The 27,906-nt window shown below is 36.2% G+C and overlaps 1 protein-coding gene and 1 long non-coding RNA gene across 10 annotated transcripts; one reads left to right on the top strand and one right to left on the bottom strand.

Moving 5' to 3' along the window:
- Positions 1–98: 98 nt before the first annotated feature.
- On the top strand, positions 99–27,015 carry EXOC1 (exocyst complex component 1). Of its 9 annotated transcripts, none has more exons than XM_085058913.1 (21): positions 99–373; positions 2,110–2,243; positions 3,070–3,200; positions 5,273–5,432; positions 6,310–6,330; positions 7,101–7,288; positions 7,912–8,139; positions 8,369–8,501; positions 8,679–8,788; positions 9,315–9,368; positions 13,606–13,755; positions 14,858–14,963; positions 17,812–17,856; positions 18,985–19,148; positions 20,860–20,970; positions 21,434–21,510; positions 22,014–22,242; positions 23,220–23,403; positions 24,596–24,795; positions 25,353–25,547; positions 26,336–27,015. In XM_085058913.1, exons 2-21 carry the CDS (start codon positions 2,120–2,122, stop codon positions 26,486–26,488), a joined length of 2,763 nt encoding a protein of 920 aa, XP_084915039.1. In that variant the 5' UTR covers positions 99–373; positions 2,110–2,119; the 3' UTR covers positions 26,489–27,015. The 9 variants fall into 9 exon arrangements, with proteins under 9 accessions (XP_084915039.1, XP_084915038.1, XP_084915040.1 ...); XM_085058912.1 differs by having other exon boundaries at positions 2,100–2,243; XM_085058914.1 differs by having other exon boundaries at positions 99–377.
- On the bottom strand, positions 19,573–27,906 carry LOC146438353 (uncharacterized). The gene is made up of 2 exons (XR_014851746.1): positions 27,052–27,906; positions 19,573–19,784 (listed from the first exon to the last, which is right to left on the bottom strand). It is a non-coding gene; the product is annotated as an uncharacterized LOC146438353 (long non-coding RNA).

Raw genomic sequence — 27,906 nt, 5'->3', positions numbered from 1 at the left:
CGCCCGCTCCTCCCCGCCAGGGGGCGCTGCGCGGGCAGGCAGGCGCGAGCCGCGCGCCGCCGTCACGTGGGCGGAAGGCGCGGCTGGAGGAGCGTTCCTGCCGGCGCTCCCCTTCCCTTCCCTTCCTTTCCTTTCCTTTCCCGGCGCTCCGCTGCCCGGCGCTGCCCGGCCCTGTCCCGGCGCCGCGGGCACAGCCAGGCGGCCCCGGCACCCTCCGCCCCTTCCCCCGTCCGGCTGTGGGGCTGCCGCGGCGCTCCGCGGGCGGCTCGGCCGTGCCGGTGCGCCGGGAGCGGGGCGGGGCGGCGTGTGCGGGACTGGCGGGCGGGAGGCGGTGGAGTGGTGTCAGACGGGCCCCTGGGAGGCCGCCGCTGCTGCAGGTAGCTCTCACGAGTTTTCCTGTTAGATGATTGATCTTCTGCTTGATTGCTGGGGTGCTGTGGTTGGGCTGCGCCCTTGTGTTGCGTTCTGAGCCGGTAGGGTGCGGGAGCAGCGTGTTTTCCTGTTTGCACCCCGAGAGAGGCCGAGCGGTGCTGAGTAGCCTGATTTATCTCACTGCTGTGCCCCGTCTGGCCTGTGTTTCCTGGACAGGCCGTGTCTGCGATGTGATCTGACAGGTTTCACGTAGCCTTTGTCTGGAACATTACAGGGGAAAACGCAGCAATGTCTAAAGGGATTTATCTGAGTCTCGGGTAGTCTCTGCTTTCTTAAAGCTTTTTTTCCTAAGGAAGGAGCTTTATTTCCAGCTCCTTGGGCTAAATTCCCTTGAGACATCAGGGTTCAAGTGTGAGAAGCTTAATTTTGTGCTTGGTCCTGGCACACTGTGAAGGTTTTGGCGGCTATGACTAAAGGCACTGAGTTTGTAACAGAAATTGGACTGTATATGAGAGCCAGTCTTGGGTCTTGGATTTATCATGTTATGCTAAATGGGAAGAGTGTATTTTGCATAACCTGTACAACTTGTGTTAGCACTGCTATGGGAGAGTTAGCGATTTGTAGCAGTTTGATTGTGATTTAGAGCAGAGAATAAAATCCTGAATAAGGAAGAAAAGGGGATGTTTGTGAAATGCAGCAGATTATTGGTATTTTGTGTGTTCATCTTATGCACATGTTGAAGAGTAACAGGAATGGCAGCCTGATACAATTCGGGAAACAGAAGGTGGGCCCAGCGTTTGATGAGAAGAAATATTACTAGCAGCTATGGAGTGGTAAATTGCTGTAGGCTGTCATATAAACAGCGTGCCCTGAACTCTGTGCACTTGGCAATACTGCTTCCACCTTTGTGTGGTGACCCTTTTTTCCCCAAAGTTGTTGAGTTACTAATCTTTAAAATTACTGTAGTAATTGCCCAAGATTTTTCTTTTCTGCAAGTTGATTAGAGGAAGCAACCCAGGCATCTTCAAGAGAACAAGCCAACCTAAAATTTGGCTCCATATATTGTCTTGGCATCAAGCAGTATAGCGTGCCATGGGTGTCAGTCATGTTTTTAATGCACTGTAGAATTTTAAGGCACAGGTACTATTGAAGCTTCTCTATTTAAATATAATACTGAAATGTGATGTCTAATAGGTTGCTCTGTTCAGTCTAGATAGAATCTCTGTGTAGTGTGAGGAACTGTTCTGAATCAAGTGAATATTGCTAATTCCTTAATTTTCTGGAGTGTGGTGGGGTTTTAAATTTTGTTTTGTTTGTTGTTTGTTTGTGCTTTCTTATGTGATGGAATTCCACAAGCTTGAGTATTGGATGGGCTTTTCTTCTTGATTACAGTTTCAACTTGCTTTTTTTTTTAATGCCTCATATTTCTCTTTACTGCAAAGAAGCTTTTTGTACCCTATTAAATTAAGCTGGAGGATCATCCAAGGGTGGATAAATCACAGTTGTCTAATTGAAATAAGATTGTAAGCTTTTTTTTTTTTTTATTTTTTCCTAAAGTGGGCTGGTCTCTAACACAAGTTGTGCCTGTCTAGATTATGATTCATTAAGTTACCTGTAAAATTTAATTTTAAAAGCCTGTAATCGCTGTAAGTACATGATTGGTTCTTTTTTTTTTTTGTGTCTGTGTGTGTGTGTTAAATATGCTTGAGTTTATTTTGACTTCCTAAAATCTTTCAGCTGAGAGAAAATGACTGCAATCAAGCATGCTTTACAGAGGGATATTTTCACTCCCAATGATGAACGTTTATTGAGCATTGTGAATGTGTGCAAAGCAGGCAAAAAGAAGAGAAACTGCTTTTTGTGTGCCACAGGTACATAGGAATACCACACTGTATTTCTTCACCTTTGTTTTTTATTCGGTTGCGTTTGTTTTAGCTATATGTACAATCCTTTTTCTTGGCCTGTGTAAAACAGGTGCTTTCTATTTCCAATGGAGAAAATTAGTTGTAGCTTGTACTTTCCTTGCTTCTACTAAAAAAGGAAACAAAACCATCTAGTTTTATCCACAGGTCTTATTTTGATTTGAAAGAGTCAAAAATTATTCTTTCGGGACTGGTGTGCTTTTGAAGCAGGCTTTATGTAGTGATTAAAACAGGATTTAGGAATCATCTAGTCTGATAAGCCTAAATAAAATGCTTTAAAGAACATTAGAGTCCAAGGCAGAGGGCTCTGGAAAGGCACAGTAACTGAATTGAATTCTGATGTTCCTTTAAGTGTATTTTATTACATTATATCTCTTCCAAAAAATTGTGTGCTTTGGATTGATCTGTCAATAAATTAGCTTGCTAAAATATTTTTTGACTGAAAAATGTCTGAAAATGTTTTTATTCTGACTGTACTCTCCAGTTATATCTCTGCTTTGTCAGTTACATGGTCATGGTCCAAGATCTGCTGTATCAAAGAAATAAATCGGGTTCATTACCTCACAGACTATATAGAGGTGTAAACCTGTTTGATTGAGACTTAAACTGAGCTGTGGATATCATGGTTAAAAATATTTTGAAGGGTCTCTTTTCATCACATAAATACTGCAAAATCTCCCCTACAGATAATTCATTTCAGAAGTTGAAGTACAGCAGAAACAGATGTGAAAGTAGTATGTGTGTTTTGAAATTACTCTTTTACTTCATTTGATAGTGACAACGGAACGACCAGTGCAAGTAAATGTGGTTAAAGTGAAAAAATCTGACAAAGGAGATTTTTACAAAAGGCAGACTGCGTGGGCACTTCGAGACCTTGCTGTTGTTGATGCCAAAGATGCTGTTAAAGTATGTGTCACTTCTTTAGTCCTCTGCTCAGAACATCCTCTTGGTTCCAAGTTAGACTTAACTTCCTTGATACTGGCTGCTTTAAAACACAGATTGATAACAGGTTAATTTAGATGATACATTCCTGTGCTGTTTGAGCCTGCATTTTCTTTCAGCCTTTGCAAGAATATAATCCTGGTAAATTGAGTAAGAGTAGTTTAGATATGTTTGAATAACAATACTCTCAATATCTGCCCTGTTAGGTATAGTGATCTCTCAGTGACTGTAGAGAGCTTCTGCTAAGGACCAGTACTTTTTTGTTTTGTTTCAAGTTTTACATAATTTTTTCCTCCCAAGCTGATTTCCATTAAGAAAATTTATGACTGTTCTACTAATGACAGTCATAAATCTGTCAATATGTCAAAAATGTTCCCGTGAAAACATGTAATGTTTTTTAGCTGGGACACTTTAAACATTCTTAATGAGCAGTATATAAGCTTGAGGGTGAGCTCTTACAATTTGTTCTCTAAGTCATGACATTGACCACTTCTTGGGAAGCATACAGTCCTGATATGGTGGACTTTTCCACAGAACAACAGGAGCAATAGCAGCCTGTTTTTGACCACTTGAATTCATTCATTATTGTAAACTGAGATGTACAAGCAGGCAGAGGAGAAAATCCTTCATCCCACGATGTTAGGTTTTATGTTCTGGTAACTGGTTATTTGGAAGAATAGACAGAAAACTGCAAAGTTGAAAATCCTTTGATTTACCCCTCCCAAAGAATAGGTTTGTTTTTTCAGTTATCCACATAATGGTTGGCTAGATTTTAAATGTTCCTAAATACTGTGTTGGAGTATTGCTTCCGTCAGGTTAAAATTATGCTGTCTTTCAGGGCTTTTTATTGGAAAACAGAATTTGGCAATGGTTTCCAGATTTTTACAATGGTTTTACAATATGCTGTAATGTACATACCACTGTAATGACAGATTTTGAAATTTTCATTCAAAACCCAGATGTTGAATGCCAAACTCTTATATTAAGACATGGCAGAATTAAAGTTGATCGGTGCATTGTGTTTCGGCTTCCAAACACACACTTATGCAACTGTTTTGATGGAAGCATTTCCTGCACTAGTTGTGAGACAAGTCAAATTTTACATAATAATACTGTTTGTTTAAAAATATATAGTAATTACATTTATCAATATAAACTACAGAAAAAAACCCCTGCTTTTATTGTAGTATACAGAAAATAAAATTTTCCATCGTGTGGTTTCTTGTGCTGCCTGCTTCTACAGATAGTAGTGACTATATAATAAGTAGCAGCAATAGTAGATTTTACAAACTATATTTAAGCAAGAATTTAACATGTAACTGAGGCAATAACATTTTTCATCACAAGGAGTCTGGACTATGTATAATGCTTGTAATATAAACTTTGAAACAGGCTGTTACCAGTTGCCATGCATACTGAGTTCATAAGAGACTCAGGAAAGGATAGTACTTAATTCAGTTGTTATCAAAGTAATGTTCTTGTCAGGCAATAAATCTATTAGAAAATACTTCTATGATAGTTTTTTGCTGTAAAAAATACCTTTTTTTTCCCTGTCCTCTTCAGTCCTATTAAATACTGTCATAGCTTTAAAATATATAAAATGCTCATATTTTTTTCCTTCTTGCCTATTCTCTTAAGTATCCTTGAATTGTGTTGTATTGGTGTCAGCTGGTAACTCCAGTTGCCATTTTTATATTCAAAAGGCATTGGTCATTCTGAGGACCATGGTTCAGGGCAGACAGCACTGTCAAATGTTCGTTGAAGATCTTACAGATCTCTGTATTACGGGTTATTGTTGTCTTATCTGACTTTGCAAAATACTGGCTTCATAGCCTGGATTCTGTTTTTTCAGTATCAGTATTTTAGCACCTTTATTAAGGTGCATCAGGGCACTAGAGTTGCTGTATGAGCTTAAGGTTGGTGTCTGTATAATTTAATGTTTATCCTGTGATCTCAATAATTAAATGCATAGACAGTCTCTGCTACTTAGATAATCATTTGACTGTGGAGCCTGTAACATATCTTATCTTTTGCAGGAGAGTCCTGAATTTGACTTGCATTTTGACAAAGTGTACAAATGGGTTGCAAGCAGCACAGTGGAAAAGAACACCTTCATTTCATGTATCTGGAAACTCAATCAGAGATATCTTAGAAAGAAAATTGACTTTATTAATGTTAGTTCACACCTATTGGAAGGTAAATTTCTACAACTGTATTTGAGGTATAAAGTTCAGTAATTACTGATGTGAAACAGATATACTAAAAAAAAATTCTTAATTCTGATGGGTTTTCTTATTCTTACTTCTTTTCAACATTATATTTTCTAAGTCTTTAGATAAGCAAGATGACTATGCAACAGATTTTCTGTTAGAGAACTGAGAACCAAGACAAAATACTTCATTAATGAATTTCTAAATATTGATAAGCTTACTCTATTTCTAAGACATTCTGTTTCTTGAACAAAATAAAATCTACCTCCAAGATCCGGTAGGTCTAAATTTGTAATGAATCTGCTTTTGTTCTTGTTTTCATTTCCCCTGAATTAGAAAAATTACTTTAAAAGTGATGCTTCTATAGCATTCGAGAGATTAATGAGGTTTTATGAGATTTCTAGCTCATTAACTGTGAGGCATGTACTAAATTCTGCTGGACACTACTACAATTTATGTGACAGATTGGTTGCTAGGAAGGCTTTATATCTTGTTCGCTCATCCTGTAGTAAATATTTTTATGGTCACATTATGTTTTAATAGTTAACATTTTATAATAAAGCCTAGTAGGTAAGAGTGTATCACATGTAGTACATCAGAAGTGGTGAAACTACTGGTTTTAAATACTAGATTAGTGTGTGCAGAAAAAATTGAATTAGAAATGTGAAACAGGAAGGATTACATTTCTGTATTTTAGTATTGACCAGAATTTGTTTTAAGCCAATGTCTAACATTTCAAGTTCGTGCAATATTAAAACATTCAAACTTACTGCCACTTAAAAGTATACACACTGTTCGTGCTTTGTCTAGCTAACATTCTCTGCTTCCTTTCCTCTGCTTTTCCATACCTTTTAATTCTTCAGAACTTCCTAAAGTTGCAGAAGGTGCGTAACACCTTTTTCCTTTATTTTGCCTTGTAAGCAGTTTTCTTAAGTAATATGCTTTTTGTTAGTTTCTTTGTTTTCTTAGTGCTTTGGTTAGCTTACCGAGTTGCTAGAGATAAATGTTTCAACTGTTGTAAACACTTTCTGGCTGGACTGTGTTAATATTAATTTGTCAGCCTTTGAGTGACTTGTTAAATTAAGTAAGCACTGCTGTGAGAAATCACAGGTAATCAAGCCATTGCTTACTTGATTTTCACTTACCTCAGTAGTGATTTTCCTGCTGTGAAACTCATCTTGAGCATCAAGATAACTTTTATTTATTCAGTGGTCTATGTCTTAATCAACTTGTATGTTTCCTTTATGGTCTGTCTACCAAAAGAGAGAATCTAACTTGTACTGATCTTCCACTAACAAACTGAGTGTAATTCTATAATATATTCTGATGCTGATTACCAGTGTAAGAGGTGAATTAACTGAGACTAGGTTTGTTCCTTGCAATAAAGGAAGGTGGATATTTATATTTTGCATATGCTGCGTAATTGGGAAAACATTACTGGTTGGAATCAGTTACAGAAATCATAGTGAAGTATGTGGAAGACTGAGACTTGAAAAAAGTGTTCATAGGTAGCAGGTGCTTGTTAGGAGAGTTGTTTAATGGATTAATTTACTTACAGATAGTTAAACATACTTAAGTACTCTTAAAATGGTTGTGACTTTCTGGACTTGATAACGCGTTTTATTTTTCCTTTATTTTTCCTTCTCTACCTAAGAATCTGTTCCAAGTGGAGAGAATCAAAGTGTAGCAGGAGGTGATGAAGAAGCTGTGGATGAATACCAGGAGTTAAATGCAAGAGAAGAACAGGATATTGAAATAATGATGGAAGGGTGTGAATATGCTATTTCTAATGCTGAAGCCTTTGCAGAGAAGTTGTCAAGAGAGCTACAAGTGTTAGATGGGGTAATCATTCCTTCTAATGTACAGTGTGCCAGCATGTTGAACTGTTCTCTCTGATAATGACCACATAACTTTCTTTGAAAAGGTACTTAACATGGTTTGCCACACAATTAAATGTAAATATTTTTAAACAACCCAACTTTCTAGAGGTCACTGGAAATCTTAAGGAGATGTAGGGAATACAGATTTGGGGAACCATCAGCAAGCTCCTCAAATTGTCAAGTTGTGTGTTTCTTGTATATTTTGAAAATGGCTGCTGTCACAGAGATGGCTGATCTTGCAACAGAGAATCTGACCTTATCATCTCCTTTGGTTTTTTTGGAACTAAAAATGTTCTGGTTTGGTACAGACTACTGTTTGGCTTTTTGTCTTTCTGCAGATCAAAACTTCAGCTCTAAAAGCTTGAGCAAAGTTTTGGGTTTATATTTTATCTTTTTGTAATACAGAAGTGTCATAGATTGAGGAACTTCTGTGTTCAGTAACACTATGGCTTATATTATTTTGTTGATTTCATCAAGAGTTTTGGAAACTGTTTATTTGAGAGCAATAGAGAAGGAAAAGGAGATATCAGAATGCTTTTGAGATGGAAAAATTACTTTTAAAATGTGGCTTTATTTTCTGTACAGGCAAATATCCAGTCCATTATGGCCTCAGAGAAACAGGTCAATATCTTGATGAAGTTGTTGGATGAAGCTCTCAAGGAAGTTGACCAAATTGAACTAAAGCTGAGCAGTTATGAAGAAATGCTTCAGAGCGTAAAAGAGCAAATGGATCAAATTTCAGAAAGCAACCACCTAATTCATCTCAGCAACACAAATAATGTTAAACTACTGTCAGAGATAGAGTTCTTAGTGGTAAGCATTTTTTTTATGTTTACTATGGTTGTTCAATTCAGGTATAAAATTCTTCTAGGCATGAGGTTTAGCATGAGGTTCCTTTAAATAATGAGCTTTTTTTGTGTTTCAGTGTTGCTCTTATTTCAGTAAATTATAATGATGAAATTGTATTTATCCATCTTGGTTCACTAGCATAGCAAACTAACCTGCTTCTGGCTTATGGACAATACTATCCATTATTTTGTAGAACCACATGGATCTGGCTAAGGGTCATATAAAGGCCCTTCAGGAGGGAGATCTGACATCTTCTCGAGGCATTGAGGCCTGCACTAATGCAGCAGATGCTCTTCTGCAGTGTATGAATGTTGCTCTTCGTCCAGGTAATGTTTTTCTTAGACTATGGTGTAACAAACAAAATTTATTATGGTAGTGCCTTTACACTTAGTGTCAGATTTTCTTCTGTAGATTGAAGGAATTGTAACCTCTGGTCCTCTTGGTTCCCATATACAATACATTACTCTGTATTTTGTACACTCTAAAGTCCTTTTTGTTTGTAGGACATGATATGCTTCACGCAGTGAAGCAGCAGCAGCAGCGGTTTAGTGACTTGCGTGAGCAGTTTGCACGGAGGCTTGCCAGTCATTTGAACAGCGTATTTGTTCAGCAGGTATTATTTCTTACTATTGAATATGAAACTTTTGGTCACAAACATTTCTGGAGAAGAAAAACAATCTGTCTAAATTGGACATATGCTGTGCTGTAATCAGTAAATGCTAGAAGCTCTTCAGGCAGAATGTTGCTGAGCATACCAAACTAATTGCCTATGGAAGTCCCTTACCTTTAAAAAAAACCCCAAACATCTCTTTTTAATGGGTTTGCTATCTGAATTAAATGGATTATGTGATATATAAAGATTTATTTTAATTGTAAAGCTTGATTAGTTAGGAGAAAAAGCACTGACTTTTTTAAAGAATGTTAGATACTGAAAACATGGAAGTTCTTGCTATGTGGACCTCAAGTACCATGAAGAAAAAGCTGAAACAGAACCAAACATATAGTAAAATGTCTGAACCTTGGTTTTGTTCCTTAACTTGAAATATTCACAAAACACTGTCTTGACACTTGTTTCCTAAAGTCGGGGTGGTTTTTTTAGCCTCAGTTTTTTAATTTATGTGTTTTTTATCTTCAATTAGTTTACTCAGACCCTCCTTCAGCTCTATAACAGGTCCTCCTATCATTCAGTTCCAGTGAGTACACTGAGTTTGATACAAGATTTTCTAACTAATTTTTTGCTGAGCTTGAATTATCTAACTAGCAGCTGCATTTTTGACTTTGCAAAAAGAAATTTGTCCTTACTGATTACAGAGCATCAGACTTCCATCCATTTTCATTTTATGTATTATTTTTGCCAGCCCTTAAGCTTTGTTTATCTGTTTATGAGCTAACATTCCTCTGATCTCATCCCCAGAAATTGCTGAGAGACAGATTGAGATGTATGGAGGAAAAATATTTTCAGGAAACTTTAATATGTGTACAACAGTAGAGATGCTGCAATTGTGTGAAATTGCAATATATTTAAATAAAAAATAGTAATTCTGGTTTTATGCATATTAGCACAATAAACATTTAAAAGTTCTAAATTTTATGTATTAGACTGTGTGCAGAAAATGGAATTGAGGTGCACTGGGTAACTGTATAGAAAATTGCATTTAGAGCACAAGCCTGGCTTTTCATGGCAAAGATAACTGCTTCCTACGTTTTCTTCACTTTGCAGAAGAGTTCCAGCTCCACAGCATATTAATTATTTTGCCTTTAGCTTCTGTTCTTAAGAAGGTATTTTTCCTCTGTCACTTTCCATATTTTCAACACTTGAGTATAGTCTGTGCGCCTCAGCCTCAAATGAGCAAGTCAGAGCTATGTTGTGTAAGTCCTGTGTAAATGCATCCACGAAGTTGGAATATGGGAAGTGGCTTTTTAACAGAATGTCTTTTGGATGTTCTCTTCTGAGAATTTTACTTTTAAAAATGGGTAGGAGGTTATTATTACTGTGTAATATGATGTGTATTAGATGATGTTCTTATTCTTAAGACACTTTTAAGTGTTACTGAGAATGCTATTACCAATTGGCAGTTTACTTTTTAAAAATTCTGATACTAGTAGTGGCCTCACATTGTTTTTCAAACATGCCCTCTGAAAAGTTTTGGCTTGCTGTTACCTGTGAGGTATTAGTCAATGGATAAAAAATAGGACTTTGTTGTTAAGTTTAAACAGGAAGAGTTCATTCATTGCAAGAGATGAGACTCTGCAAAGTGTTTTTATTGTTGTAAAAGAAGAGAAAAAAGAGGTTTTGTACTTCATTTTGAGGTACAGATTTAAGTGTTGGAGGTATAACAGATTTTTGTGTTCTCTTACTAAAATGAGCCTGTTTTATTAGTTTGAGGAATATAGCAATTTCTTAGTCTGATGTTATTGAAAATTCCAACTACGGTACTTCGTTACCTTTAACATCTGAAGAGTTGCATTATTGGTTTAGAATGTGTCTTAAAAAAGATAAAGTACTTCAGAAAAAACTAAGATACAGGTAAAGAATTCTAAATTAAAAAGAAAATGAAAACATGATGATGTCTAGGTAGCTGTTAATATAAGCAAGATGTTCTGATTTGGAAGTCATTAGATGGCAAAACACAGTTACACTGACATTTGGGCCTAAATATATTTCCTTGAAGTATGGAATTTCGCTTTATTTTTTGAAAAGCGAAATAACTCAATGCTTGATCCAAACTACTGTTGTAAGATACTAAAGTGCTTCACCTCCTTTACATTAAAATAAGAATAAATATTAAAAATTTTAAGCAGAAATGCAACTTTGAATTGCCTGCAGTGTTAAAAACTGTTTACTATCAGTTAACATAGTTGTCTTTATTGTGTAATACTAATAATTGATTAACCTGTGTGTTTATTACTTCAAAGATTTTTTAATAACTAGGTTCAGCACTCAATTTAAAGGCAACTCTGGGGTTTCTGCCTTTGAAATATGAAGTAGGTTGAAACATTGAAACTATGAAATAGTTGAATAACAAATTTTAGGTATGTTTGGTAACGGTGTAGATTTATGTGTAATGAGAGAAAGCCTGTTAATTAGGTGGGAAAGGTACATCTAGAAGCTCTATAATGTTTTAGAGCAGGCTTGAGCACAATATAATATACTGTAACCAGAATGGCTGGTCCTGTGGAAAAGTTGGCCTAGAGAGAGAAACTTACCTTGTCAGGGAATTTGTCATGTAGCTTTCTGAAGAATGTAACTAATAACCAGAAAAGTTGTGTGTAATAAAGGGACATGAATAAAATTGTTAGATGAAAGAAGCAATAAAAATTTGGATAGCTGAGTAATTCCTAGCAGTAATGTGAACGAGCGTTTGGACCGACGTAGTTGATGAAAGCTACCAGGTAAAATATGTTAAACTGTAATGAACTTGAACATTAAAAATGCATGCTGTAGGAATGTAACAAACCAGGGGTAAGAGGGTGTTTTTCCAATCTCATTTTCATAGAAGCATATCAAAGATTTGTTGAAAATATTTGCTATGTGTATGCCCAAATGTATGCCCACAGTATTGAGTATGACCTCAGTAATCACAACAGCAGCTGTGTTGCTAATACTGGCTGGATTCCATTTCTAAATTATATGTTCCAATAATTACACTATGAAAGTTAGATTTTTATAGAAGTCAGACCACAGGATTTTTTTTATAAGTGAAATTTATACTGTTATCCTCCTCCATTGTCTGTGAGACTAAATGAAGCTGGCCAGGACTTGTTTCTTTGGGTCTGTTTGTGTCTCAGTTTATATAGTTAAAAGAACTGGGCTCAAAGTAAGTTCATGTTCATGTTGGATACAAAAAAGTACTGAAACAGGTTGCCAAAGAACTTGTGGATGCCCTATCACTGGAAGTGTTCAAGTCCAGTCATTCAAGGATAGGGCTTTGGGTAACCTGGTCTAGTGAAAGTGTCCCTGCCTGTCCCAGGGGAGCTGGACCTCAGTGGTCTTTAAGGTCCCTTCCAACCCAAACCATTCTATGATTGTTTGTAGCAGTTCAGCTTTATCCAGAAGCTGCCAGTGTTCATGTTGCATTACTTAGTAAAAGCTAGTAATTTACAAATCAAATAATAGAATTTTTTTTTCCTAAACAACAAGTCTGTAAATGTGTTGTGGAAGCTTTTGGAGCTTTCTCTAACCAAAGGCTTGAACTGATTAGTATTCAGTACAACAGAAAAAGGTTAAGACAAAATTGCTTTAGTTTTGACTCTTTGATCCAAACTGGCTTCTGTTCCAACTTAGAAACATGCTAAGGCAGTTTTTAAACAGTATAGCTTATTCTGCTGACTTATCATATCCAAGATGGAACTGTCCAGAAATGCTTCCTCTCTCAGGAACTAACATTGACTGACCTGTGTAAACCACCTGTGTGTGATGCAGGAATTGGAGACCAATTAGGACAATCTTTGTGTGCTGCCATGGCACAAAGTGTACTTAATGAAAGTTCTGTTGCTGTATTTACTGCAAGCCCAGTAAAAAAGACTTTGCAGAAAATATTAAAGCCGTTTGGAAATTAGGTCTTATCCTCCATTTTTTTAACCCAGGCATAGTGATTGTGTGTTCTGCTGTGTGGCTGCACAGAGGTGTTATCTTGCTTGCTCTCCCCAAATTACTCAGGAAGCTTGTGAGTTAAAGCAAATGAAAGCTTAAAATAGCTAAATCATGTTGATGCAGCAATTTGATGGGATCTTTGCTTAAAGGAGGAGCATGAAATTAGTAGCTTGTGTTAAATGGAGTGGTCTGTACTGCATGTTGTAAACTGTTTAACTCAAGTAAACGTTCACTGACTGTGTTGTGTGTGTTTGTGTGGAGGGAGAGAGAATGTGTGTGCATTGATGTTTGTAAGATTTAATCAAGGAACGCTGGGCTAAAGGGGACTGAAGTATGTTGAATTGGAGCAGGCTTTCAGAGGAGAGGTGTAAAGCTCATCATAAACACCCAGGCTACCCATTTACTGGGGACTTGAAATTTGTATGTGGGAAAACATCTTTAAACAGAAGCAGCTATTATTTTTGTTTAGAGGAATAATGTGATAATCTCTTAAAATTTTTCAGGAACAATTGAACACTTACCATTAAATCTTCATTCAGGTGTACATTGCATTCTTGTACAGAAAGTGCCAAAGTGACTCACCCTGAAGACAAAAAGCCTTAAAATGAACGAGCTTATTAAGATGAATTACCTGCCCTGATTGTAATAACTTGGTGTCTGTATTATGTTAGGTGTCATTTTCAGTCTGCATCTCTAGACCTTGCTCCTGGGCAAGATATTTTGAGGCTTTTGTGTTTGTCTGAATGAGATGCTGTCTTCATACTAAGTTTTTCAGGAAACTTCTAGTACATCTGTGCAGTGCTTCCAGATTTACTGTAATACTTTTTCTTATCAAGGGTCACGATCAGAGTTCCACTCTTGCCCAGCACTCTGCTGAATTGACATTACCCAATCATCATCCATTTCACAGAGATTTACTTCGATATGCTAAACTCATGGAGTGGCTCAAGAACACAGATTATGGAAAATATGAAGGGCTAACAAAGGTATGTGAAGTGCTCAAATAGTGCTAAAGAATGTACATAATAGTCTGGGCATGAGAGTTAAAAGAATTGCCTATGTGTATGTACATGTTATTTTAATATTGCAAATATTAAATGTAACTCACTGCTCTTTTTTTGTTCCTTTTGGAATAAGAAACTTCACTTTTTAGCATTTGTGGTATCCTGCTCTGTTTGTTAGATTTTTCCTCAAACATTCAATTCTGAAGTATCATAGGATATTTATCTTAATGTTGGTGTAAAACAAGTTTGCCGTTGTACAGCCTAGTTAAAAATAATTAAGCTAATTTCAAATTGGTGTGCTTACTGCCTGTGTGACATCTCTATTTCAACAGACCTTCAATTCACTTGGGAGTGTCAAAAACTTCAGAGGTCTCTTCTGCAGTAGCTTAAATAGAAACATTTTTCCCTTGTTTGTATGTAACTTTTAACTACCTCGTTTAAAAGTAACATGGAGTAAAACAATTACTACAGAAGTATATAAAATGTTCAAGTACACCTCAAGGAGAAGTTAGTCCTTACAAAACAAGTTTTGGTTTGTTTTTTGGGTTTTTTTTAATTAAAGTAGTCATTCTTAAATGGAAGATTTAAATTAGGCTTTTAAATTGGCTTTTAAGTAGTTATTTCTTTGCCTTGTGTAAGGCAGATAGTGAATGGTTGACATCTTTGTGATTTTCTACTAAAGAAAATGTGAGGATTACATATTTATGTGTGCTTTTGGGGGCACATCTGATAAAAGAGGGTACAGAGAATGGTGCTGAATTCTCTCCATTCTACCCTTGAATTGAACTCTGTGATGCTCTATCACTGGTAATCCTATTTGCATGTACTGCATTGCATATTTTTCCTTATGGAAGAGAAGAAGAAATTTCTGATTAATGTGCAGTGAACTCACTATGAAAATGAATATAAGCTGCTTAAATATCATTAATACATTTTTGTGCATGCTGTATAAATGCATAGACTTATGTAGTCCAAACCAGTTTATTGGTTTTTCAAAACTCACAGGTTTTTAAGAATTATTTACCTATAATGGAAGAAAATCTGTATGAATACCTGTTAACTAAGTTTACATTTTTCTTTTAAGAATTATATGGATTATTTATCACGACTTTATGAAAGGGAAATAAAAGATTTCTTTGAAGTTGCCAAGATCAAGATGACAGGCACAACCAGAGAAGGAAAAAAGTTTGGTAAGCTTCCAGAAGACACGTATCTTGCTTTGAATCTTACCATTTGCACTACAATACCTAGGGCTAATTTTGTAATGGTGTAAGATTCTTTACTTTTGGCAAGATGGAAGTAGTTGGATGAAAAATATGCTTAGTAAAACTTCTGACTTCCACAAGGCCACAGTAGCACATATTAAACCCTGTGAAATTGGTCAAAAAAGAAGTATAAAATACAATATTTCTCTGAATTTTCAAATCTTTGCTCACTCTTTATTACTTGAATTATCCCACTTTATTACCTGAACAAATCTGAAAAATAACTCCTGTAATTAATGGAAATTTGGTCAGCATTGTTGTGTGTTCCTTCTGCTGTTATTTCTGCTTTTAATAAATTTTGGGTGGATTTTTAAGAAGCTAGTTTTAATGCTAATTCTGCCTAATAAACTTAGGTATTTTAATGGGCTTTTTCAGAGGGATTTACCTATGTAGCCTGAGACTAGAAATCCTAATTTGTTAACGTGTAGGTATTTATATTTAAGGGAGTATGTGTTCCTGCCAGGATTAGTGTAGCGTGAATTTGGAAGTGAAGCTTAAAAAAAAAAAAAAACTTGTATACTTACAAAGCAACAGTAGTATAGGTGTATTGTCTGTTCTGTGTTTTGAGGTACGGTGATTCAAAGCTTGTTTGAACTATTTATATTTGCCACAGTTCACCAGTTTGCAAATTCTGAATTCCAAAATTGTGCGCAGCTGAAAGCAGTAAGTTCAGCCATGCCCCTTTTAAGTCCTGAATTTATGCTTTGAAGTTTGATAGTAGAAACTAGAAAAATGTAATGAAGAAAGCAGGAGGGTGGTAAGGCTTGTTTGAGAGAGGGGAAAGATGGAAAGATGAGTCTTGGCAAGCTGTTGGACATGGAAAGCTAGAGGTGCCGTGTCATCATCAGAACATTTAAATTCATAAATCTTGAAAAGCAATCTTGCTGCAAGAAAAAAAATACCTGTAATCTAATACAATTTGATTTCTGAAACATTCTAAACGCTTTGTCTTTACACTTGTTTTGTGATTTGTATTTGTGAAGAGACAGTTTTTGTAGCAGTTCCCTAATTTGTGTAAATGTTATGGAGCAATCAGGCATTTTGGAGAAAGGAGTCCTTCAATTCACCAGAATAAAAGCTGCACCTTGAGAAGATGTCTGTCATGTATTTGTGCAAATTTATTTATTTTGTAACAGCTTATAAGGGTGTGTAATTTCGAAGGCTTCTGTGTTCATTGTAGTGATTGTAGTATTACAAATTGCACATTATTCAAAATACATCACTTATTAATAGTAAACTTGTTTAAGAAGTAGCGTAGGTACATAATTAATGCTCCAGTTGTACTCAGACACTAAAGATGACCTGTTTCCAAGCTGTGTTGGTGTGTGTTCTTGCCTTTTTTTTGTGCTTTGGGAATAGCACTGCTATTTGAATGCCTCAAACGCAGAGGGGATGCTGGGAGAATTCTGGCATTCTGTGCTAGCGCAAGGTTCTTTGTCTGCATTTTTATGGCAAAAAAACCCAGCCTGGGTCATGAGCATTCACACTTGTCTTAAGTAGTGTTTTTTTCTTTTTTTTTCCTTTTCTGATGAAGCCAAGACTTTGATACTTAAATACCATAAAGTCAGTGTTGGAAAGAGTGCTACTATTGTCATATGTTTATATGATGTAGCTTGTCAAAAGCCACTAAGGCTCCCGTGATTGTCCAGGGCCTGATCTTTGTAGCTCTTCACATTCTGTAATAAGTCCCACATGTTTAGAAATTGAGGATGATGAAGAAGTGGGACCAATGCATGACAGTTGCATATGCCAAAAATGTCATGCCTAAATCTTTTTTATTCAAAATCTGCCAAAACCCACAAGCTCTGAAAACTAGGCTGGAATTAAATTTGAATTTGATGTTATAATTATCAGTAGTGTTCCATACTTGAGAACATCTGGTATTTAAGACATGTTTGTGGCGTTTAGAAGTATCTACTCATTCTATTACAGTAGGTTCTGCTTGCCTGCTCCATTCTGGGGGGCTTGTAGCATTCATCCTCATCAAGATCTTTTTAATACTACATATTGCTTTTAGTGTATGTATGTAAATGCCTCTTACTCTAGGGATTCTATATTTTCTACAAATGCCCATTTACTTTAAATTTCTTATTGAAGTCCATTTGAGGAAACTTCAATTCGGAAAAAAACCCAGGAAAAATATCAAAACTTCTTTGTAAAATTTTTTGCTATATGTTTATTATTTTCATCCTCTCCAAATTTGCAGTCATCTGTTTTTGGTGCAGCATGAATGCAAAAGATGTGTTCTCTACATAAACATCCTGATTTGCAAAAAAACAGAAAAGGTTAGCCAGTCTTACTGTCAATATTAATTATTTTGCAGTAAAATGGTGTGTGTATTTTAAATTACGAAAGGTGGACAGTATCTCTGACTCAGTAAAAAAAGTATATAAGTACATTTTAATTCCTTCAAGTCTATTATTGATATAATGATATATCTTGGAAACTGAGTCTGACAAAACGCTAATTTAATGAATTCTCAATTTGGGAGAACTCAAATACATGTTACCAAAAATGCTCTTTGAACATCCTACATAAGAAAAAGCAAATTTTAGTACCTAGAAACTTACTCTATTTTCCATGTAGTTTAGCTACTGAATTTCTAGAATAGTACCTCTCCAACTAAATGTGTTTGCAATGTAGTTACTTGCTGCTCATAGTTCTCCGCATGTTTCTTTCCAGTTAGAGCTTAACTTGCATCTTGTGCATGGTTTGTGCAAACTGCATTTTAACTTGTCTTTGTCTTTGATGCTTGCAACCTAATCCATCCCAGCTACACTGCCTCGAAAAGAAAGTGCTGTCAAACAGGAAACTGAGAGTGAGTATAACTAGTTGCATTAGTTGGTATTGTCAATGCATGTGTGTTGATGTTACAATGTAGTGCTGCATCAGGGAGAATCTACCTAACACCGAAGCACTCTGTTCAGAATGAAATAAAATTAGCAGAATCATTGGGCTTGCAAAGCAAAAAGGGAGCACAGCTGTTAGTCCCAACATAGAATTTGAGAAGGTTTGCATGTAAAGGCAATATCTTTTGGTTTTCCCATGCTGCTAGTGGATAGTAAAAATGTTTGTGCCTGAGAGCTTGTCATAGTTTTCTACTCTTTCAGTAGGTTGAAGTGACAATTTAGATTAGATCCATAGATTTTGTCTTGTGTCCCTAGACGAGATACCAACACAGAAGTTAAATGAAACTTGCAGGATTGCTTTTAAGTTTCTTCTTGGCTTAGATGTGAGATGTTTACTTGGAGTTCAAATATTGATAATTTTTTGGTCTTTTTTGTTACTAGCTTTCTCTGTCCTGGTCCAACATTTCTGAAAAATCTGGGGAGAAAATAAATAAAAAAGAAAATACATACTCCTAGGAGAAGGCCCAATAATATCATGGAGAAATAACTGAACATTAATTATGATCAAAAGGAACGGAGAGCATTAGCAGCAGAGTTGCTATGGGGTTGTAGATCCAGCAAAATAGCTGGTACAAACTGTAGAAAAAAGAATGTTAACAGCAGAAAGATCAAGGTCAAGATGAAAAAGTACTTGTGTGTATATAAAACTTTTTTTCCCTCCTGTGGTTCAGTTCTTCCGCTTGTGGCAGCATTTGCCCAAAATACATTCACAAAGATCATAACTGATCTTAGCTTTCAAGTCTTCAATCCCAGTTACTGTATTCCCAGTTACTGTGTTCCTTTTATACCTTTTCCCATACTTTACAATGAGAGTTTATATAGTTATATTGTACTTTGAAAATTGATGAATAATCTGGTACCTTGTAATGAGAAAAGAATATGTTTATAGCAAAAGCATTTATAGCTTAGACAAAAATTACTTGATTTTGGTAAAGGACTACTAGCAACTCTTAATCTCATATGTTCTGTAACAAACCTATTCTTCAGTATTTTATTCTGCCTTCATTTTCCTGCTTCATAGTGTCTTTATTTCACAGGTCTTCATGGAAGTTCTGGAAAATTGACTGGGTCTACCTCTAGTCTAAATAAACTCTCTGTTCAGAGTTCAGGAAACCGTAGATCTCAGTCATCGTCACTGTTAGACATGGGAAACATGTCTGCCTCTGACTTGGATGTGGCTGACAGAACAAAATTTGATAAGGTAAAGCCAAAATATCACATAGGATTCCTGCTTAGTTTTGTATTAGAAGCATCTTACATATTCTTCTTGTATAGTTCAGAAATCTGTCCTCTTTAAATCTTAAATCATGCCAATTTCAAAGTTTGTATGTACCATGGATCTTATAAAGGCAGTTTCTAGGAAATATGTAGACCACAGTAGTATTCTCAGATTATAAGATTATATGTAGTTCCTTTATATGCTGTGTGTGATCTTCAAAGAATATCAAGCATAAAAAATGGTTTATTAAGTTTAAGCCAAATACACGTTTTTAAGCAAATAGGAATGAAACTGATGGATTCTCCACTGACTTTATTTTTCTCAGTACAGACATTCGTGTTCTATGATATTTTGCCAGTATGTAAGCAAAAGTGAAAGGTAAGGAAGACAAGAATTTTAGCCAGGATTTTAGCGTGACCCTCACCAGTATAAATTTTATTTATAGTGGTTTCACATCAGTTATCATCAGTTTTCAGCTTTAACCAATAGCACTAAGTTATTACTGGAGTGTCCTCATCCTGTTTTAAAACCTGCTGTCCTCAGCATCTGTGGACTTTTTTTCCCAAACCTTCAAAAGTGACAGTACTCATCATTTCTTGTGGAATTAACTCCTCAGTGCTGTGGAAGGAAAACGAGCAGTTATCAGTTCAAGATGAAAACAGTTTTGTTGTTCTCTGTTGAATTATTTGATGGAGATGAATGGGTTTTTTTTTTACTCCTTCAAATCATTGCTCAGTCTTTTTTTTGGGAGGAAATATATGCCTGAAACAATATTAACTACTAAGTTATTACAAACCTGTAGCAACAACTTATCTAGAATTATAAAGCTAAATTATTAAAACAAGTTTATACAGTTATTGTGCTATTATTTTCAACTTCTCACTTGAATCTCACACTCATTGGGGATGTATGAATTTGACTTAATATACACAGAGTTACAAGCTATTGAGCTGACCTACTAGGTTGTTTGGGTTCTTTTCCTACAGGAATTTTCATCAGTGAGAATTTGCTATGCAGCTAGAGTAGTTTAATTTATGTAAATTATTGCATGTCTTAATCTTTAGATACTTGCAGAGAAAATTCTAAGATAAAGGCCTTCCATCTGACTTAGAATTTCCTTATTTTGTATTAATAAAATTAAATTATTGTAATTAATTATTGCCAAAATAGTGTTTCATTTTAGTTTAAATCTAAAAATTGGATTGCATATTTCAGTACAAATCCTACTTTTTAGTATCTGTAGCAGCTATGTAGAAACTTCTACTTTATCTACAGAGCAGTTATCTTCTACATACATAGTTGACCTGTTTTTCTTCCTTGAGGCTTTTAATTTTGTCTTCCTCTGCTCAGCAACCCAGGCAGAAAAGATGGTGGCAGAACCCATGGCTTACTGTTAAAATGTGAACGTTTTCATTATAGCACAAAAGCGCTTCCTCAGGCTGTAACTAGAAAACTTGTAGTTGTGGAAAAACATAGGTGGCTCTTTTCTTCACAGTATTACTTGGATAAGGAAGGACTATGTTGAAGATGAAGCTGCTGCTTTTAAAGATATAAGCTGTTTCCATTTCTGTTTAGTAGTAAGTCTTCTAAAGCTTAGTTAAGAGAGAAAGTATATACAACAAACAATTAAAACTATTATTGCTAACTGTCCATAGTATTTGGTGTGTTGATAAAAGATTTTGGCTTTCTTCAGATTTTTGAGCAAGTATTAAGTGAACTAGAGCCTCTGTGTCTGGCGGAACAGGACTTCATTAGTAAATTTTTCAAACTACAACAACATCAGAGCACCTCGGGAACAACAGCGGTATGACTTACATTCTCTGTCACTCAAGTAAAAAGTTTTGACCTGGCCTCAAAAGAGACCTGTTTTAAAGAGAACTTTGGAATTTATCTGGTGATTGTATGATCCAGGTAATAAATAATTATTCATGAACTGGCCAGATCTTTATTTTTGGCTGACCAATGCAAAATCTATGAAAGAAGGACTGACATATTTCCTTTGCCATGGCTTTGTCTCCTTATAAGATCACAAAAAGCACTTCATCATGCTATGCAGGAAAACAGTGGGGACTATTTGTGGATAGTATTGTATTCAATGGAACAAGACTGGAAGATCACTAGAACTTTGTAAACTACTGCCTTTTCTACTCTGGAGGCAGGGGCTGGGGGGCTATTGAGCTGCTACGTATATTGGTTTTGTCAGATATAGTAACTGCTTAGATTTAGAATTGGAGACAAATCTTTACATACATTCCTTGCTCTTACAGAATGAAGTGGAGGAAATGGATGGAGCAGCTTTATCTCGTTCATACACTTCGGGTGTTCCACAAACAGTATCATCTGAGTATGTGCTGCTGTTTGTTATTATTGATTCTTAAGCCTATGTTTGAGTTTATTTGGCATATAAAACTTTTTTCTCTAAAATCAGAAAGTACTTTCTTTCAGTGAAAGTTAATAGTGAACGTTAAACCTAGATTCTGAGTGTGTCAGTAAATAGAATATTTTTTGTATATAGGATGGGTGTTTCTGCATATAGTTGTTTAATTCTCTTAATAGTTTGCAGATTGAAATTAGACACTGTAATACAGAAAATATGCTTAGTAAAGTTCCAAGAGTGTGTGGCAGCTTCCATACAGGAAATACTTTTTGGAATATTTTATACCTATGACTATTGATTTTTACTGTGTGGCATTGACATTTTTTCCCTTAACAACTTTCTGAAAACCGTGAGACTTGTTGAATGCAAATGAGATAAATGCTACTTTATCTAATAAATATATAAAAAACCATGTAAAATAGCCTAGTAAACTGTCAGAGTAATATTTTTCTCTTATGCATTTTTAATAGGAAGGACATGATCCGACAAATGATGACAAAAATATTTCGTTGTATTGAACCTGAGCTGAATAACCTTATAGCACTGGGGGACAAGATTGATAGCTTTAATTCCCTATATATGTTAGTTAAGATGAGTCATCATGTATGGACAGCACAAAATGTGGACCCTGCGTCCTTTCTCAGCACAACACTTGGAAATGTTTTGGTGACTGTCAAAAGGAACTTTGATAAGTGCATTGTAAGTTCTTCAGTTATTCTGATTAAGCTAACTTATAGGAAGTGCACTCCTACCACGTTTCATTTTACATTTCCTTATAGTTAAATTCTTGCTTTAAATTTGAAGTGAAAATTCGTAACTTTATTGCTCTTCTACTGGCCAAGCCTTCAAAAAACTGGTGGTTGTTTCCTTTTTTCTTCTCCACTGTAGTTTTCTTCAATAAGTAGCTATTTGTAACAAATAAGGCTACTCATTCACAGCTGTGAGCTACTTGACATTTTTAGTTGTTCAAATTTGTACTTCCACTGAGATTAACAAAGTCCAGTAAGTAAAATATAGCTCTCTGCCTCTTTTACTTGCCAAAACCAAACCTTGTGGACTTACAAGAGTGTGAGGTCTTTTGGCAGTAGCAGAGACAGCCTCTGCTCTCTGAAACTTCCTTTTGCTGATACAGTTATGACCATTATATTAAATATGGCAAGTTTAGTGAAAACATAGTTGTTGGTATAACTTTGTTTTATTGTCATAAATGTAATTTGACTCTAGGCAAACAGAAAACTGACCATTCTTGAACAGTTTAATGCTTAAAATATTTTGAAGCTGATTTTTTAAAATTATACTCAGAAATAATATTTCAGTAGAAGACTAAAGAAACTTCCTGCAGCAGAAGGAATTGTTAGGTTGGCTGAATCAGAAAAGTGAAGTTCCTCGTTAGATTATAAAATGAAAATTGTTAATTGCTTCTGGTGCATAAATTTGGGGTTTCTTCATTGGGTGTTTTCTCAATAGTAAGTAAACAAGGGAGAATAAAAGCCCATCTTTCCTTTTTCTTTCCAATCATTTTACATAATAAATTTAAAGAGGTGGAAGACTAAATAGATGTACTAACTGAAAGAATTATTTACATGTTTGGATAAATATCAGTTTTTCAGTATGTCTGCATTTTTCTGTTGTTACATGATCTGGAGCCTAACATCTGTTCTTGTTTTAAATTAAAGAGTAATCAGATGAAGCAGATGGATGAAGTAAAAATCTCTAAGAAGAGTAAAGTTGGGATCCTTCCGTTTGTTGCTGAATTTGAAGAGTTTGCAGCCCTTGCTGAATCAATTTTCAAAAATGCAGAACGACGAGGAGATCTAGATAAAGCCTATATAAAACTTATTAGAGCTGTCTTTGTCAGTGGTAGGTCTTCAGAGGTTGTCATAGTTACTGAAATAATTGTTTCCTCCTGTTTTATATAATTTTGCTCCAATTAACAAGGGGGTTTTTTTAAGGCTGTGCTGAAATTTTGGTTGTCTCTTATTCGTAAGTGAGCAAGTGTAATCCTTTTGCTTGTAATATACTTTTTAAGACAGAACTGTAGATACTTCCCTTCATACATACCTGTAAAGTAACTTTGAGTGGTAATAGAGGGAAGTGGTTAAGACTCTGAAGAGGGAGAGGAGATGGCAGCAACATGGCATGCTTAGACTCAAGTGGTTTCTTGACTTTTTTTTTTTCCCCTGTAAAAATGAATATAGGAAGAACAAAAGTTGGCAGTAGCAGGCTTTTCCTAGTTGGCAGTTCAGAGTTTTGACAGAAATGTATTTGTGATTGTTATTGATACTCCGGTGCCCTGGATCACTTTCGTGATGGGCATCCTGTAGTCTCAGCAAAATGATTAATGGATGAACAGGCATGGAGACTTAATTGTGCTCTTGGGTGAAGCCATCTTCTGTCAGCCCACTTTTAGGTGTAGTAACAGAGGGATAGGTAGAATTTTTTTGCCTGCCTGTTGTTTTTTTGAGGGGCTTTTTTTTTCAGCGAGGGGAGGGGGAAGTAAAAATCTATGTCCAGGATTATCCACTTCTAATATTAAATTTAAGGGGGTGACAATAATTTTGACCCTAACACTAATAAGCAAAAATTGAGACTGAGAAGTACATCTTAAAAAAAACCACTACCTTATTGAAGAATTTTGTGCTAATGAAGCTGGAAATTGGTTTTTCTGGGACTTTTCTTAAATAGTTCTATCATTTGAAATTTAATAGGGATACTGAAAGCATGCTTCTAAGACTCCCCAGAATGTGACTTGTTCCTCACATCTGTAAATGACACTATACATAATAATTACTTTGTATCTTTTTATAGGTGATTTTTTTTTTTTGCCATACAGATTTCATGGTCTTAGAGCCTGTATGTATCTGTTACTTCTTTTGAAGGCTCTTAGATAGTGTTTTATTTAGTGGCAATTGTGGCAATTACTCATACAAATGTTAATCAATTACATGAAATTCAAAATTCCTTTTTTGATAGTATTATGGTTATTGGTTTTGTTTTTCTGAATTTGGTTGTCTTTTGGTTCTTTAAGTATTCTGCTTCCTGTTTCTTTCAGTTGAGAAAGTAGCTAATGAAAGCCAGAAAACACCCAGGGATGTGGTCATGATGGAGAACTTCCATCATATTTTTGCAACACTTTCTCGCTTGAAAATTTCTTGTCTGGAGGCTGAGAAAAAAGAAGCCAAACAGAAATACACTGACCATCTTCAGTCTTATGTAATCTATTCACTAGGACAGCCTCTTGAGAAATTAAATGTAAGTATATTTAAGTATTCATTGAAAAGGTACAGGATAGTTTTTGAATGTTTAGTTTGCACAATTTATCACTGCATGTTCATGGAAATACTTCCCTCTGTTTACTAAAATGCTTTATATTGAGAAAAGTGGTCAATGGCAGTGACAGGGGAGGGCAGTTGTGAACAAATACGCTGTTGTGTAATTATGGTTTAAATAAAGATGCTCCGGTGCTTAATGAGTTCATCCAAAAGATGAAATATTTGGATCCCTAGCTATGAGCTCATGAATTGGGGATTTTGAGGCTGATTGATTATGAGTTACAAGGTTGCAAAGAACAGCTCAGTTGCTTCTAGAAGTGATCGATTTCAGTTTTATGCTAGTACTTAAAGTGCTGTATTGTTGGGCTGTGTTTTAAGTTTATGGCTGGGCACTACTTCATGCCCAATTAAAAAACAAAAGTTGGGAGAATACAACAATCATGAAGTAGAATCAAGACTTAACCACACATATCCTTGTCAAAGTAAGTTAATTAGCTTGGATTTGTGGTAGTGACTAATGCTGTTACTTGTTGTTAGCATTTTTTTGAAGGTGTTGAAGCTCGTGTGGCACAAGGTATACGAGAAGAGGAAGTGAGCTATCAGCTGGCTTTTAATAAACAAGAGCTTCGTAAAGTTATAAAGGAATATCCTGGTAAAGAAGTGAAGAAGGGATTGGATAATCTCTACAAGAAGGTAGATAAACATCTCTGTGAAGAAGAAAACTTACTTCAGGTAAACTAAATCGTCTCTTAAAAACCTTATACTATTTACACAGAGGCTTTTTATTACTACTTTTGCATTTGTATTCTGTGTTCAGCATAAATCTGAAAAAAACAATGAATTTTGACTGCAGCTTTTGGGTTTTTTGGTATAATCTCTTTTTGTTTCTAATTACTTAATACTGATTTGAACCAGAGTGGAAGAGATAAAATTCAGAAACTTCCTTTGTGATTCCCTAACTGACCATTAATGGGTGACCTCTTTTCTACAAAATATACTGGAAATAGATCTAAATGAACGGGTAACTGATGTGAAGTTTAGCTGGTGCACTATAGCAGGATAGTTTGAATTACATTATTTTCTGATAGTTTTATTATCTAATGCTTTTCTTACACTCTGTAAACTTTCTCACTGGACTCACTGGACAAGCAGACTTGAATTAAGCTTGTTTAAACAGCTTTTTAAAGTCTGAAACCTAAATTATAGCACTCTTCTGGTTCAGGTGCCTTCCTGAAAGACAAAGCAATACCTCAATTAGGAAAACTTCCCTATCTTCTTTACTGTTTTGTGCTTGGCACGTTTATTATGAGTCAGGCCAACATTACAGATTTTAAACTTAATGGGTAAAAAAATCGACCTTTTTTTTTATGCAGCAACTCTGTTTATTGAACCTTATTAGCAATCTTCAGCTGTAAAATGACATCTGAACAGAGAATCAATTAATGAACCAATGTTTTGTAGTTCACATATGTAGTGTGCTGTGCCATTTGACCTTTCCTAAAGTTTGCTTTCTTTGGCAGGTTGTGTGGCATTCCATGCAAGATGAATTTATACGCCAATACAAGCACTTTGAAGGGCTGATAGCTCGCTGCTACCCTGGATCAGGAATTACTATGGAGTTCACTATACAGGATATTTTGGACTACTGCTCCAGTATTGCACAGTCTCATTAAGTTCCAGAAACGGAAAGAGAAGCTATCCAAGTGTGTGCCTGTGTATAAGGGAATCAAACACTATCAGTGTTTTTGGGTTTTAAAAGGTGGATTTCCATGTGTGTGTCGTTAATTGCTCTATATGTTGAGTTACACTCCTGCTTCAAATGCCTTTCAGGGCAAAATGAAACCTTTGGGGATTTGTTGTGTTTCTACTGGGCTGAAGTACTGTTTGAAAGCATTAACTCTGAAACACTTTGGATACAGTTTTTCCCTCCCTGAATATTCAAATACTTTTATTTATAATCCCTTCTCTTGCTCAAAGCAGTAAGCACTACCTTCATAGTATGCCAAAAGAATACTACTGTTCTCACTAATATTTTGCGTCTTAGAAATTATGTAAGCATTGAAGACTGTAAGATATTTCCCCTTCCTTGTTCTGCAAAGTATGGATGTAGAACTTTATGCAGTGAGAAGACTGAATTCATGTTCTGAGATGTACTATGACTATGGCTGTAATTCTTAATTAAACTATGTTCATCATCATATTTCTGTGGAGTGTTACTTCAAAAAGCTGAAACTACCTGAAGGAGTTAAATCCGTTGTTTTGTTCCTGGCTATTGAAGGGTTGCTCCATTTTTGCACACATGTTGTTTTTCTTCCTTTTAGTGAGTATGATGGAGTATCATATACTCCCACATCATGTAAGCCCTTCCTCCTCCTGGAGCTTCAGCTGCCAGGGATTCAGGACGCAGATTTTCTGGGAAAGTACAGCTTGCTGAAATTGCCAAGTTGTTGGATAGCAGTGGGGTGGGTGCAGGATAGAAACAGGTACAATAAACATGCAGAGATAAAACGTTGTTTTCTGAGATGCGGATGCAAGAATAAAAAGCCAGAATGAATGAGAGCTTTTTCTCCCGAGTTTTGTAACAAACCTGTTACAATGTTCTCAGGAACACTGGAACTCAGGAACATTGAGACACCTGGATTTCACAGATTCATAGAAGTGCTTGTGTTGGAAAGAACCTTAAAGATCCTCTGGTTCTAACCACCTTCCATGGGCAGGGACACCTCCCAGTAGTCCAGATTGCTCAGACCCCCATGCAGCCTGGCCTTGAACACTTCCAGGGATGGGGCACCCACACCTTCTCTCGGCAACCTGTGCCGGTGGTTCACCACCCTTACAGTAAAGAGCTTCCTGCTAATACCCAATGTTTCAGTCTGAATCCTTTGCCCCTTCTGTCACTACATGCAAGGAGTCCCTCTCCATCTTTCTCGCAGGCTGCCGGGGCCGGGCTGTCGGCACAGCTCCCTGTGCACGGAGGCGAAGCCTCTTGTCCCGGATCTAGGGGAGCAGCGCGGCCTGCGGCACAGCCGATCGTCCCGCGGCCAAGGGAAGCAGGAAGCACTCGGCCCGCCGCGCGAGGGCTGCCGGGCCG

Source organism: Lichenostomus cassidix, chromosome 4, assembly GCF_008360975.1.
Source record: "Lichenostomus cassidix isolate B80296 chromosome 4, HeHo_3.0, whole genome shotgun sequence".
NCBI classification, from domain to species: domain Eukaryota; kingdom Metazoa; phylum Chordata; class Aves; order Passeriformes; family Meliphagidae; genus Lichenostomus; species Lichenostomus cassidix.
Note: the sequence above shows the minus strand (reverse complement) of the source record. Positions and strands in the feature narration are given on the sequence as shown.

Coding starts and splice junctions, on each gene's coding strand:
- EXOC1 (XM_085058913.1), top strand. CDS start 2,120: ATGACTGCAATCAAGCATGCTTTACAGAGGGATATTTTCACTCCCAAT. Junction 19,149..20,859: donor ACAGAACAAAATTTGATAAG/GTAAAGCCAAAA, acceptor GGCTTTCTTCAG/ATTTTTGAGCAAGTATTAAG. Junction 25,548..26,335: donor AAGAAGAAAACTTACTTCAG/GTAAACTAAATC, acceptor TTTCTTTGGCAG/GTTGTGTGGCATTCCATGCA.